This window comes from Lonchura striata, chromosome 23, assembly GCF_050655825.1.
Source record: "Lonchura striata isolate lonStrDom1 chromosome 23, ASM5065582v1, whole genome shotgun sequence".
Taxonomy (NCBI): domain Eukaryota; kingdom Metazoa; phylum Chordata; class Aves; order Passeriformes; family Estrildidae; genus Lonchura; species Lonchura striata.
The window spans coordinates 1,897,578-1,911,678 of record NC_140725.1 but is presented as its reverse complement, the minus strand read 5'-3'; the positions used below and the strand labels follow the sequence as shown (position 1 = coordinate 1,911,678).

Genomic DNA, 14,101 nt, shown 5'->3' with positions numbered 1-14,101 from the left:
TTATTATCATGAAGATTATTATTTGCTATTACATTTATCTCTGTATATTTTATTTATCTATTTTTACTCAAACCCCTGTTCCCCAGGCTGGTCTCTCACCTGATTATGGTGCCTTAGGTAAAGCCCTCTTTTTGCCAAGTTTTACACGCCTTCACCTTCCAGATCTGGCTCCATATTTAAAATCATGAATAACAGCAGAATTTGACCCAAAACTGCTTCTGTGGCAGCGTGCCCAGCAATTTGTCTCAGATGTGACACTCCTGCCTCATGCTCAGCTCCTGGGTTTGTGGCAGTCATTGGTGCCTGGAGCATCGTAGAGTTCCCCCTCCTTCCTCCTCCTCCTCCTCTTCCCTGACTGACTGACACATTCCCTCAGCTCTGGGAAGATCCCCATTGCCGTAGCACAGCAGGAATTATTTTAGTTTCCCCCAAAAATAGGATCTGGGCAAAGATCTCCTACGTCCCTCCGTACCCTCCGGAGCCGCCAAATCACATTTTGTGGGGGCTGAAAACTTGGATCACTCTACTCGTGATCCAGACAGCTTCCTGCTCCTCAGCTTCCAAAATCAGGAGGAAATTCCAGTGCTGGAGCCCGGGGTGTTCCGGAGACCCGGCCTCCTTCACCCCGTGCTGTTGCTGTTCGTTTTTTTTTATTTTTATTTTCGTTTCTCCTCGTGCCTGGGTGTCACATTTTGGTTTCCATCCTGTGTCCCCGCCGTGCCACCCTCCCCACCCTTAGCCCGTAGAGCCACCAGCTCAGCGGAGCCTTCGCCTGGTGCCAGCGCCGGCCTGGTGCCGTGCCAGCAGCGAGGAGGAGGAAGATGATGATGATGAAGAAGTAGGTCGAGCCTGCCCCGGCCGCAGCAGCTCCCTGGCAGTGCCACCAGATCAACCCAGTGCCATCCCCGCGGGGTTTGGGATCAGAGGCTGGGGCAGGGCTGTGTTGCCTGGATTGTGTCTGGGCGTGCACTGCGGGGCAGCGTGCAGGCAGGACACGCCACCGCCCGCTGTGACAGCATGTGTCCCCTCCACGGGGCGGGAGGGGACAGCGACGGGTCCCTGCACACCTGGCACTGCATGGACAGGCCCTGGGCACGGGCACCTCCTGGGATCCTGCATGGGACTGGGGGTGGGAGCGAGCACAGCACAGCCCAGGTGAGGCTCAGAGCCCGAAATGTGCCCAGATGTGTTTGTCAGCCCTTGTGCTCAGGGGTGACAACGCCCTTGTGCAGTGTCACCTCCCTGCAGCGGGCTCTAGCACCTTCCTGATGGTCCCCTGCAGCCCTGGAGGAGTTCCCCTTGGCATAGATATTCCTCTTGGCATAGATTTCCCCCTTGGGATAGATTTTCCCCTTGGCAGGGACAAACTTTTCCCCTTGGCAGAGACAAATTTTTCCCCCTTGGCAGGGACAAACTTTTTTCCCCCCTGGCAGGGACAGATTTCCCCTTGGAAAGACAGCTCTTCCCCTGCTGGGACAGCTCTTCCTTTCAGGCTGGAAAAGGAAGGGGACTCAGAGTACTTGGGGTGTCCCAGCAGTTTGTTCTGCTGGGAATCCACATGGAATCCCTGGGATTCCACAAACATCCTGGTGATTCCTTGTCTTGAGGCTGGGATTTGGTTTTGGGTGTCGCTGCTCCCACTGATTCAAAGCCTCCCATCCCCTTTCCCTGGCCGTGGCTCAGTTGATGGAAACCTCTGGAAATTCCTCAATTTCAGCAGAGATGGGCAAAGCCCAGGGTGTCTCATGTGCCCCTTCCCAAGGGATTCAGAGGTACTTGGAGCAGCAGCTGACCTGGGGCTGGTGCTGAGGTCAGGGTTCCTCTGCCATCCTGCAGTCCTGAGTCCCCCTGTCCTGAGTGAGTCCCCCTGTCCTGCCTCTGCTTCCACCTGCACAAACTGGACTCTGTACCTGTCCTGAGTCCACCTCTTTGCTGAGCCCAGCTTGCCTGGCTGTCCATGAGCTGGGCAAGGTCCTGCCCTGGGGTCTCAGAGCTTGAGGCAGGCCTTGACACAGACTCTCAGAGGTCTGGATCTCAGCATCTTCCCACCTCCACCTCCCAGCAGGGCATTTTAACCTTCTCCCAGCAGGGCTGTGCAGAGCAATGACCTTATTTACTCCAGAACAAGGTAGAGCAGGACGTGTGGGGGCACAGGGGGTCACAGCAGCACGCTGGCACCTCCCGGGGGGGGGGTCACTGTGCATGTGGGGTGCTGCCAGCCCAGCCCCAGGAGCAGAGCCTGACCTAAAAGTGCTGTGTTGTCTCTTGCAGCCACGTGAGAAGGGGCGGATGCGCTTCCACCGCCTGCAGAACGTGCAGATTGCCCTGGATTTCCTGAAGCAGCGACAGGTAAGGGCTGATAAAAGCTCATCCAGCAGAGCTGGGTGGTTTGTGCAGTTCTTTGTCTTTGTCTGAAGCTTTGGAAGGAGTCGAGAAGCAGCCTGTGCACGGGGTGTGTCTCTGTGGTGCTGATGGAGGATGGATTTCAGGGGGATTTTCCCCCTGTGGGTGTTGTGCCTCTGGAAACCACCCCTGCACACAAAAACCACTATGAAAAAGGGACCTGACCCCAGCTCTGAGAAGGGGCTGGCAAATGTCACTTCTGCACCTCTAAAGGCTCCCTGGCAGCTGTGGCACCTCTGTGCCTTCCCACCAACTTTTGGGGTGATGTGGCAGCTGGCTCTGCCCAGCCCACGCAGCCTTGACCTGGGGGCTGGCACTGTGTGGCACCACCCCTCTGGATATCAGCATGGTCTTGTTATCCCTCGGTTTTTGGAGGAGAAGCTCTCTCCACCAGGCTTTTGGGAGCTGTGCCTGAGAGCAGCCAAGCTGCACAGCCCTGGGCAGATCCTGCCCGGAGCAATGGGATGCATCCCGAGACTTGTTGGCTCTGCAGGTGGAACCCCCACAGCCCCAGGGGCTGGGTGTCCTGTTCTGCCTGTTGGGTCAGGTTCTCCCCACCATGATGCTCCCAGATATTCCAAGGTGATGATGATGATGATGATAAATGGTACCAGTTCATGCTGAAGCAGAGACTTTTCTCCCTCGCTGCTGGCCTGAGGGCATGGAATAAATTTGAGCACATTCCCTACTCCAGGGAGGGTGAGCTGCTTCCAGCCCCCCTCCTCCTCCTCCTCCTCAGCTCCTTGACAGAGACATTTTGCCAAGGGCTCTGTGGAACTTGTTTCTCCACTTGGATGAAAACAGCTTTTTGAAGTGTGGTGGCCTTGCTGGGATGTCTTACCCCAGACACTCCTGCCAGGGAATGATCCGTGGGGTCCTGTGGAGTGCTGGGGAGAGGGGACTCCCCCAGGGGAGGAGTAAGGGTGTTCCTGCCTTCATCAGGGCTTGGTTTTGAGCCCAAGTTCAAGCTTGGTCATCCCCTTTTCCCCACTCCCTGTGCTCTGTAGCTGTTCAATTATGCACCAGTGCTCAGGGCTTCGGGGACGCTGCTCTGTGAGCCGAAGTAAAGCCATTAAGTGCTGGGAAAGCACTTCTGGATGGAGAGTGCTGGGAACATGGAAAAATCCTCCCCAAGCTGGGTGATGAGGTGGCATCTCTGCCTCTTTGGGAAGCACTGGGATCCTCCTGTGTGCCTGCTCCTCACTGGAGTGCCCGGGGTGGCCCTGGGGACAGCGCGGTGGGGACGCGTGCCCCGGCTCTCCGCGTCGGAGATGGGAAACTTTAACCCCGTTTTTCTTTTTTTTCCAGGTGAAACTGGTGAATATCCGCAACGATGACATCACAGATGGCAACCCCAAGCTCACCCTGGGGCTCATCTGGACCATCATCCTCCACTTCCAGGTAGGACATGGAATTTTCTTGCTGGAGGACGCGGGGCAGGCATCGGCAGCGCGTCGTCTCGCCGGGGCAGTGGAATTTCCTTATTTCCTTGTTTTCTGCATTTTCCATGGAGATGGCAGCACATGGATGGGTCTGGAGGTTCATGGCAGTGTCATGGAGACCACGCTGGGGGAACAGCAACAGCCTCCCTTCGTCATTTGCATAATGAAATCGTTAATGATGGGTTGTGTGCCGTGGCCTCCTGGGGTTGTTGGCCGTGGCTGTTTGCTCAGCTGGAGTCACTGGAGGAGAAAAGCAAATTTGGAAGGGGCCACAGGCTGTTATCCCAAGGCACTCCTGGCCTTTTGGGAAGTTTTCACTGGGATGGAATGTGTCAGCTGGGTGACAGCACAGGGATGGGAGAAGTGCCCTGACCTGGGACTGTCTCCAGCAGTTGTGTGCTAGAGCTGCCCTTGGAAAAGCAAGTTTTGAGTCTTTAGTAGCTTCAAATTATCCGATTGTAACTCTGATGGCTTCAGGGGGGTGACGTGTGGCCATCAGCGAGTTGGCATTTGGGGTTTGCTGGGCAGTGCTGCTGTCAGCAGCTCTGTGGGCCCCAACTTATGGGATTTGCTGCATCCCAGCTCCCTGCCTTGTCCCTGCTGGCATCTTCCAGCCAGGACTCGTGCTGGATTTGAGACTCTTAAGGAAAATTGTGCTGGAAGACTGTATTTTTTGGAGGATGGGCAGTGCCTCAGGGAGAGGATTTTGGGGGAAGCATGGGGCTGAGCTGTGTGTAAGGCTGCTGACGAGGCTTTTCCCAGGCTTTTCCCTGGGAAGCAGCCGGGATCGAGCAGGCTCTGAATGCTGATGAGTCACGGTCATCCCGGTGGGGCCCTGGCTGTGGCATCTTGTCCCTGCTGTCCTTGTGGTCAGCCAGCCCTGGTGCATGCAGGAGAGGGACATCAGGAGGTTCTGGGTCCCCTCCATGCCTGGCTGGGAGGGGACACTGCCACCCTGGCGTGGGGGACAGGGCGGGTGACACGGGAGCAGGACGGTGCTGGCTGCTCCCGCTGCGCTAACGGGATTTTTTCTGGGGTTGTGGCTCCATTGTGAACCTCTTAATCTCCCAGTGCTGCTGCCTGGGGGCAGGCAGCTAGAGCCCTGGGAGAGCTTTGGGGTGGGATGGTGCTGATGTGGAGCTCAGACTCAGTGTGGTGAGGATGAGGAGGGTGCTCTGCTGCCCTGGGGGCTTTTCCCCATGCCCTGGGAGCTCTTGTGGTCGCTGGTTTCCCTTAGTCATCTTCTGGATTGCTCCCTGCTGAGTGTTTCCTCATTGAATGTTTCCCTGCTTTCTTGGGGCTGAGCTCAGTCTCCCCATCTTTATGCCCCCTACTCCCCAATTTTTGTCTCACCCCCACTTCTGGTGCATGTTACCCTACCCTGGTCCCTCTGAGCTGGCAGGCAGAGTTGGGGTGCTCCGTGCTCCTCAAACCCCTGCCTTGGGCAGTGTTTGGGGCAGGAGCCACAGGAGAGAGGCAGGACTGGGGCCGGACTGGGATGGGCAGCATCACGCTCCCGTTCCTGCTGGGAGCCTCTGCCTGCAGCTCCCTGGAGCGATGCTGGGTCTCCAGGGCACCTCTGTGCCCATCTGTGCCAAACTGGCTGAGCCTGGCAGCAGCGTGAGCACACGAGTTGGGCTTTTGGAGCTCCCGGAATCAGGAATTAAGGAGCAAACCTTCCGAACCGGAGAGAAACAGCCCTGCGGAGCCGGCTGGCGAGCATGCAGAGTCACTCTGACTCCTCCCTGCTTTTTTTTTTTTTTTCTTCCCATTTCTCTCCCACCCCTTCCTTTATTCTACCTTTGCCAACCTTCCTTAGGTTTTGTGTTTTACATCCCCGTCTTCCCCACCCTCTCCCACTCCCCTCCTCGCTCCGCTGCCTGATTCCTGCGCCCCTGTTTGTGTTGGCGAGGGCCGTGCTCCAATTACCTCATATTTGGAGAGAAGGACGCCGCAGCCAATCCCCGCTCCCTCTGCTTTTAGGTCAAGTGATTTCTGAACTGCAGTGAGATGCTTTGAATTTGTCTTCTGGCAGTGTAAGATGGCTGTCTGGAGCGGCGGCGGTGGCGGCAGGGCTGGCGGGAGGGGACGGCGACAAGGGGCAGCTGGCGGAGCGCTGCGCGCCGGGCGCTTGGACGGATGAAGCCCGGCTCGGGATTGATTCGGGAGCCGGCCGCCTGCTCTGCTGCCTTCCTGCCGGCACCGAGCAGGAGGACATGGGCAATTCGCTGGGCTGCGTTAAAGAGCAGAAGGAAAAAGCCGCGGGGAAGGCACCGCTGTCTCCCAAAAAAAGGGTGCGCTTCAAACGGAGGCGGAGAGGGAAGAGGAGAGCCATGCCAGAGGCAGCCCCGCAGGAGGAGCCGCCGGCGCTGGAGGCGGCCGAGGATGAGGAGGCGCCCAAGTGGAAGGCAGCCCCCGGGCAGGATGGAGGAGAGGAACCCCCCGGCAGCAGGTCCTGCAGCGGGGACCCCGATGCGGCGGCGCTGCGCCCCGGGATCATCGTGCAGGTGAAGGAGCGCTTCCAAGGGGAGGTGCAGAAAGCGCGCCTGGTGCTGGAGCCGCAGCGGCCGGGTGTGGCGGCGGGAGCTGGCCGGGAGGAAGGCACCACCGTCATCGCCCGCCTGCTGGAGAACCCGGCCGAGAAGGACTGCGAGAAGGCGGTGAGCCGGCTGGTCGAGCTGCACAGGAGCGGCAGCTGCCGGGCCGTGCTGCTGCCGCTGCGAGCGGGGAGCGATGGCCGTGCCGGGGGACTCCTGTCCCCGGCCGGCGCCGTGCCCGGCAGCGCCCTGGATGCCCGGGGGAGAGGAGGCAGCGATGATCCCAGCTCCAGCGCCGCCTGGACCTGCTCCTCTGCAGCAGAGCCGGGCACCGTGTCCGAGCTGTCCACGCCGTCCCCCATGGTGGATCAGCTGGAAAACCCCAGCGTGGGGAGAAGCTCGGGGTTGCCGTCGTCGTCGTCTGGGGCCGGGGAGGGAGACGGTCACGGGCTGCCGGCCTCCCGCAGCCCGTCCTCCTTCAGCGGCAGCGCGGCCCGGAGCTCCTCGGGGTACGGCAGCGACCGGCCGGCCAAGGGCACAGGAGCTGGTGGGACCACGGTGTCACCCTCTGATGGTGGCCTCAGGCTCGCTGTGGAGGGCCGGGCTTGGAGGGGGAGCTCGGGGACGGCCGGAGCAATGGTCAGTGTGTGAGTGTGCTCTCGCCCCCTTTCCACAGCGGGGTGGGGGGACCTGGCTCGGTGGACCCCAAATCCTGGTGGCTCCTGGGCACGGTCATTTTGGCAAGGGGCAACTTCATGCTGAGCAGGGAGGGGTGGCAGGATGCTGGAGAAGAAAACTCCTGAAGCTTTTCCCCTTCAGCATCTCCACTGGGAAAGTATCCCTTGGGGACTGACCTGTCCTGTTCCCTGCTCTTGGCACAGGCAGGCTGGGAGTGACAGTCCCTGTGGGATCCAGTGGCTGCTGTCACCAGTGCCACTTGTGCCCTCAGGGTGTGAATTTGGGGTGTCCCCTTCGTGCTGCCCGTGCAGGATGAACATGGAGACATGGGGGCTCTGCCTGCTTTGAGGGTCTCCAGGAGGAACAGGAGGGGGTGATGCTGTGTTTCGGAGCCTGTTGCTGTTTGCTGGTCACTCTTGTGGGGGTGACAGCGTGGGCAAAGGTGCCCTGGGGTCTGGTCAAGCTGTGAATGCCCCAGGACAAGCGTGTGGTGTGAGGGGCTGTGGCCCTGATGCCTTTGCCAGGTTGGGACCACTGTCACAGCCACCATGTGGCCTTCAGCATCCTGCCACCAGTTGCTTGATGCACAGAGCTGATTCTGGAAGGGTTTGGCCCCAAGTCCTGCGAGTTTCCACTCTCTTTTCTTGCTGGTGCCTCCCTAAATCTTTGTCCTGTCACAGACGCGTGAAGAAAGGAGGGTGGAGCTGCTGCCGCACCCTGCACCTCCATAAGCACATCTCCAGGAGAGTTTCCTTCAAGGATGCTCTCAGGGAACAGGCCCAGTGGTTGGAGAACCCCAGTGCTGTACCAGGGATTAAAAATAAAGGATTTATCAGATCTGGGTGCTGTGAGGTGCTCCTGGATGGGCAGCACTGCTGGAGAGCCCGGGTGGGGCACAGCTGGTGGGTGGGTTCACAGAAGGCTTCAATTCTGCCCTTAATTGAGAGCCATCAGGTAATTAATAAAGAGGTGCTGAGCAGAGGCAGCTTTGTGGGTCCTCCCCTGCTCCTTGCAGGCGTGGAGGGTCCCATCCTGCATCCTGCTGCTCAGCCAGCACATCATCCCATCTATCCCTGCTCTGCTGGGCTCCCGACATCCCTGGGGAAAGGCAGCCCCGGGGCTGGAGGAGTTAAAGGCAGCTCCGGCAGTGTGGCAGCAGCTGACAAAGAGCAGTTTGATGTGTGAGGATTGTATCGGGCTGGAGAGGGAGGTGAGCTGCAGCATACCAATGACACCGGCAGCATCCGCCCCGCCGAGAGGGATAATCCCGCAGGTCCCTGTCTCCAGCCTGCAAAGGGATGGACCTGAGCGGTGCCAGCACCCAGCTGAGCCTGTTTTGGGGAGGGATTTGGGTGTTTTCAGGGTGGTGGGTAGGGCTGGGTCCTGGCACACCTGCACCCTGCAGCGCCGGGAGGAGGAATCAGGGAGCAAACAGCCTGTGTTGCCTTTCCGTGGGCACCCTGAAAAATCCGAGTGGCTCCCATCCTCCTCTTTGTCCTCCCCTTAATTAAGGGGAGGTAATTGTTCTAAGTGGGGAGCTGGAGAGGGGAGGGTGAGGAGGAAGCCGTGCCAATCAGGAATATGCTGGCATGTGGGGACACGTGCGTGGCGTCACGTGCCAGTCTGGGATTCGCAGCCAGCCCTGTCTGAGGGGTCCGTGACTGTCGCTGTCTTTTGTTGGGAATTGGGTCACAGCACCCCTGGCACCAGCGAGCCACAGGGGGGATGTCACATCCTTCTCCCCATCCTTCCCTTTTCCCCCAGCATGGAGCTGCTCCGTGGCTGGAGGTCAGGGAGAGATCTCCTCTCTCTTTCTCGCTCCTGAAGTTGGGATTTTTTTTACAACGGGGTGCTCCAGGTGGAGCTCCCCTGCCACACCTGCAGCCCCAACAAGAGATATTGATGGTGGTCCTTTCTCATTGCCCACCCCGGGTGATGCTGGGGGGCAGTGACTGTTCCTGAGGGAGCCCTGGGTGTCTGAGGGTGCTGGGGCTCCTCGTGGTGGGTGCTGGGCAGGGGGTACAGGAGGGTGCACGGTGTGTTTGGAGCAGGGAGAGACAGGAAGGGACCTGCCTGGAGCCTCCTCTCTCCAGGACATTGTGTTCCCAGTGAGGTGTGTCCCTGTCTGTGGGGACAGGGATGGTGTGGAGGGAGCGGCCCTGGTGGCTTTGGGGTTGTCAGCTCGTGTCGCAGCTGGGCTGGGCTGTGTGGCCAAGCAGCACCTGTGAAATGGGGTTAGAAAACGTCTGGCTCTGCCTGCTTGGATCTCCAGCCTGCCCAAACCCCACCCTGCAGGTCCTATGACCCCCTTCCCCAGTTCCACGGCCGCAGGATCCCCTCTCCCCCGTGGTGAGCACAAGTTGCCTCCTGCCCTTTCTGGTAGCCAGGTCTGGGGCAAGTTCACAGAAGCTGGATGTGCCTGCTGGAGGTTTCCCTGCTCCTGCATCCTCCCATGGCTGTGCTGCTTCCTTCCAGATCTCTGACATCTACATCAGCGGGGAGCTGGGGGATATGTCAGCCAAGGAGAAGCTCCTGCTGTGGACACAGAAGGTGACAGCAGGTTACATCGGCTTGAAATGCACCAACTTCTCCTCCTGCTGGAGCGATGGCAAAATGTTCAACGCCCTCATCCACAGATACAGGTGGGCAGAAAGAAGCAATGGGGGAGTGTCATGAGGGATGGGGATCTCCCAGGGGTCTCTGTCCACTGCTGTGGTCAGCGATGGGCTGGAGTGCTTGGAGAGGTGGGTGAGGCTGGCAGGGAGCAATGTCTTTTTCACCTGGAATTCTCTCTTCTGCCAGGTAGCTGTGGAGGGGGGATGCTTGGAATGAGCAAAAAGATACATCAGGTTGCAGGGAAAAAAGATCTTAATGACGTTGAGGAGAGAGGCAGAAAAGAAAAGCTTTTAAAGTCATGAGTGCTGCAGTGCTGCCCTTTAGCTCTCCATGAACAGCAGCACTTCCATCCATGCTTTTATCCCAGATTCTTGGAGGTCTCCCAAACAGCAGCTAAACCTCTCTTGGCTCCTCCTTCCTCAGCTGGGAAGGTTTTTCTTTGCAGCCTGAACCCCCTTCCCAAAGGGGATGAGACAGGGAAGTCCTGCAGCCCAGGTCCCCTTGGAGAGCCACCACCCTGGGACAGGGGCTCAGAGCCACCCGTGGCAGCAGTGCCCATTCTGGATGCTCTGCCCTGGCCACCTGGTGCTGGTTGTGAGTCTGAGGTGTGTCTTGCAGGCCAGATCTGGTGGACATGGAGAGGGTGCAGCTGCAGAGTAACCGGGAGAACCTGGAGCAGGCCTTCGAGATCGCCGAGCGCCTGGGGGTCACACGGCTGCTGGACGCCGAAGGTGGGTGGCCAGGGCATGTCACCAGCTCGGGGACGTGCCAGCCTCTCTTCCCACTCCCTTTCCTCACTGCCCTTCTGCTTCCCTCCTGCCAGACGTGGACGTTCCCTCTCCGGATGAGAAATCCGTGATAACTTACGTGTCTTCAATCTACGATGCCTTTCCCAAAGTCCCCGAGGGAGGAGAAGGGATCAGCGCCATCGTAAGCACTGCTGAGGGCTGGGGGGCTGGGATGGGCATTTGGGAGGCAGCTGGGGGCTGTGGGGAGGGTTTGGGAAAGGCTCTGTTCCCTGTGGAAAAGGGCTGAGGAGAGGGTGGAAGGCCCCATTATGGTGTCTGCCCTGTGACCTGCTGGCGTGTCTGTAAGGCCACAGCTCTGCCCAGGCTCTCAGTGCAGTGGTGGAGCTTTTTAATTTTGGGAAGAGGCCGTTCCTAAGATTTCCTGCAGGAAAAAAGCTGAATTTCCACAGAGCAGCTGGCAAGGAGGATCCTCCTCCTCCTCTTCCTCTCTGTACCTGGGGTGGCATCACAGCAGGGAGGCCCTGGCACATGATCCACCCTGTAGCTTGTCTGTGGCACCTCAGTCCCTTCTGTGATTTGCCCACCAGCAGTGCTTGCAAAGACATTCTCACCCCACAGGAGGTGGATTCGAGGTGGCTGGAGTACCAGACCCGTGTGGAGTCCCTCATCTCGTGGATCAAGCAGCACACGATACTCATGTCAGACAAATCCTTCCCCCAGAACCCTGTAGAGCTAAAGGTAGGTGCTGCACAAGTCTCTCCTCAGTGTGTCCAGTGCTGAGGGAAGGGTGGTGGCATTCCCCAGGGTGGTTCCTGACGAGCCTTTCTCATCCCAGGCACTTTATAACCAGTACATACACTTCAAAGAAACTGAAATCCCAGCGAAAGAGCAGGAGAAAGGACAGATAGAGGAGCTCTACAAACTGCTAGAGGTGAGGCTCATCGTGGCTGCCCAGAGGCTGGTAGGTGGGAATGTTGGGCTTTTTTAGCAAGGCTGAACTTGCTCAGTTCAGGTTTATTTTGGAGTGGAGAAGTGGGGATACCCCTCAGGATAAAGGAGGCAGCGAGCAGCGCACGGCGGGAGCGGAGGCAGAGCCTCTCTTCCCTCGCTGGAATCCCCAGCCAGCTCAAGGCAGAGGTGGGAAATGCCATTCTGCTGATGTTTCCCCCAGGTTTGGATTGAATTTGGACGCATCAAGTTGCCCCAAGGCTACCACCCCAACGATGTGGAGGAGGAGTGGGGCAAGCTCATCATCGAGATGCTGGAGCGCGAGAAGCTCCTGCGGCCAGCGGTGGAGAGGTCGGTGCTGTGCCCAGGCAGGGACATCCCCTGCTCCTCCCTCTGCCTGGGGGGACATCCAAAACCCCTCTCTCACCTCCCTCTGTCATTCCAGGCTGGAATTGCTGCTACAAATCGCCAACAAAATCCAGAATGGTGCTCTGAGCTGTGAAGAAAAGCTCACCCTGGCGAAGAACACGCTACAGGCTGTGAGTGGGGAGTGGGGTTTCTCACTCCTGATTTTATTGATTTATTTGTTTTCCTACTCTTTTTTTTTACCCATCTCCTCTCCTCTCTTTTGCCTGGGGTGATGGGTTCCCCTGGAATGTTTTCCTTTCTTTTCAGCCCTTGAGCCTGTCCCAGAGGTGCTGTAGGGGTGGTGGTGGATATTTGGTGATCCACAGATCACTTTGAGGACAGGGACATGGGGAATGGTCTTGTCTCTGGGAATGCAGCAAGTGAGGCTAGACATCTGCAGAGGTGCTGATGGGGATGGTGTGGAGGAGAACAGCACTTCTGGAGAAGCTTGCTGACTATTTTTTGTTGTATAATGAGGCTTAAAACCCCCAAAATCTGATTTATTTGCCGGGCGGACTCAGTGGCAGACCCTGTGTAGGGAGCCGTTTTCTGAAGAGATTTTCTTTGTTATGGGAGAAAGAGATGTTGGTTGAAAGGGTTGGGAGCTAAAAACGGTGATCCCATCTGGAGATGAACTGGAAGCTTCCACAAATAGAAATTTTTCTAAAGGGTTTGTCCTGGCTGTGGTGTGGGGGGATGGATTCCTGTTCTGCTCCAGCTACGCTTGAGGATGCAGAGGTGTTTCCATCTCCAAGCTGGGCTGCTGTGACGTTCTGCCTGCCCCTCCTGGGCTGAGGGGACGTGGCCCTGAGTGTCCCCTGTCCCCTCAGGATGCTGCTCAGCTGGAGTCAGGCCAGCCAGTGCAGTACGAGGCCGACGTGGTGGTGTACCTGCAGGAGTGCGAGGGGCTCCTCCGCCAGCTCCAGGTGGACGTGCAGATCCTCCGCGACGAGAACTACTACCAGCTGGAGGAGCTGGTGTTCAGGTTGATGGCAAAAGGGTTTTAAAATCTTGGGGATTTAGGGTGAAAAGGAAAATTAAGCTTAGTAGGCTCTGGAAAAATAAACACCCTTAGCACATGGAGAAGTTGTGCTTGCTAGAACTGCACTTGTACATGAGAAATGATAGACTTGTTAGATGGGATGATTGTTTAGTAATTAAATATAATTACTGTTTAATCATAAGAATAATCATGAGAAACTGTGGTCAGGGACCTAAGAAATACCACGAGAAACTCATGTCAATGTATACAATAGAACAATATAATCATTAATATGTAAGTTAAATGTAAGAATAATCATGAGAAACTGGTCAGGGACCTAAGAAATACCACGAGAGAAACTCATGTCAATGTATACAACAGAACAATATAAGTTTAATAATTAATATGTAAGTTATATAACGATAGGATATAAAATACGCTCAGCTCGAAAGCCGTGTCGGAGTCAGATTTGGGTTTGTACCCCGACTCCCAGAGCTCTTATTAAAGCACCTGCATGGAATCATATCCCGTGATTCGGTGTGCTCCTGAACGCTGACAAGGTGACCTTGGAGAAGCCTCCTCAGGGGCTGCAAACCTGCTCAGTGTGGTGTCCATCTCCTCACCCTCTCCTCGCTCGCTCCCCCAGGATCATGAGGCTGCAGGACGAGCTGGTGACGCTGAGGTTGGAGTGCACCAACCTGTACAGGAAAGGCCATTTCTCCACCCTGGAGCTGGTGCCCACGTCCACGCCGAGCACCACGCACCTGAAGGGCGAGTCCCTGACCAAGGGGCTCCACACCTCCTCGGCCTCCTGGTTCCGGAAGCCGATGACCAGGACGGAGCTGGTGGCCATCTCCTCCTCCGAAGATGAAGGCAGCCTCCGCTTCGTCTACGAGCTGCTGGCCTGGGTGGAGGAGATGCAGGTGAGTGCTGGGCCAAACCTGCTGCCTGTGATGTGGGAAGCTGCCCCAGGCCTTTTCCTGCCTTTATCTGCGAATGGTTGCTTTGATGGGTTGTAGTTTTTGGAGATCTGAGGCTTCTGTCTGGAGCTGGGGTTTCTCTCTTGTTTTCTCTTCTCTCTGGGTTTTCTCTCTTTCTCCCCGGAGAGAAACTGGGGATCAGTTTCTCTCTGATCCCCACTGCTGGCCAGTGGGAGCCTTTCAAAGCTGGAAGCAGATCTGTGCTGATGCAGACACTTGGTCTTACGTGGGTGGGAAGCTTGTGTGGGCTGTCCCAGAAATAATTCAGTGTTGGAGCACTGGCTTAGGATCTTCTACCAAGACTGGGAGGTGTTTGTTCCCTCTGGGGTGGCCTGGGAGGATTCCTGGTGTCCCTCTG

General features: G+C 57.3%; 1 protein-coding gene across 37 annotated transcripts in view; it reads left to right on the top strand.

The window, feature by feature from the left end:
• The window catches only part of MACF1 (microtubule actin crosslinking factor 1), a 142,378-nt gene that overhangs the window by 34,368 nt on the left and 93,909 nt on the right, over positions 1 to 14,101 (top strand). For 22 of the 37 annotated variants that reach the window (XM_085559671.1, XM_085559665.1, XM_085559686.1 and 19 more), the window contains exons 2-13: positions 2,272 to 2,349; positions 3,712 to 3,804; positions 5,881 to 7,021; positions 9,536 to 9,702; positions 10,295 to 10,407; positions 10,500 to 10,606; positions 11,044 to 11,163; positions 11,261 to 11,356; positions 11,597 to 11,724; positions 11,819 to 11,912; positions 12,612 to 12,766; positions 13,410 to 13,686. In XM_085559671.1, coding sequence (XP_085415797.1) covers positions 3,737 to 3,804; positions 5,881 to 7,021; positions 9,536 to 9,702; positions 10,295 to 10,407; positions 10,500 to 10,606; positions 11,044 to 11,163; positions 11,261 to 11,356; positions 11,597 to 11,724; positions 11,819 to 11,912; positions 12,612 to 12,766; positions 13,410 to 13,686 — 2,466 coding nt within the window. In that variant the 5' untranslated portion in view covers positions 2,272 to 2,349; positions 3,712 to 3,736. Of the gene's footprint in view, positions 1 to 739; positions 839 to 999; positions 1,156 to 2,271; positions 2,350 to 3,711; positions 3,805 to 5,880; positions 7,022 to 9,535; positions 9,703 to 10,294; positions 10,408 to 10,499; positions 10,607 to 11,043; positions 11,164 to 11,260; positions 11,357 to 11,596; positions 11,725 to 11,818; positions 11,913 to 12,611; positions 12,767 to 13,409; positions 13,687 to 14,101 lie in introns of those variants that run through there. The other 15 variants (XM_085559688.1, XM_085559700.1, XM_085559698.1 and 12 more) reach the window with 4 other exon arrangements.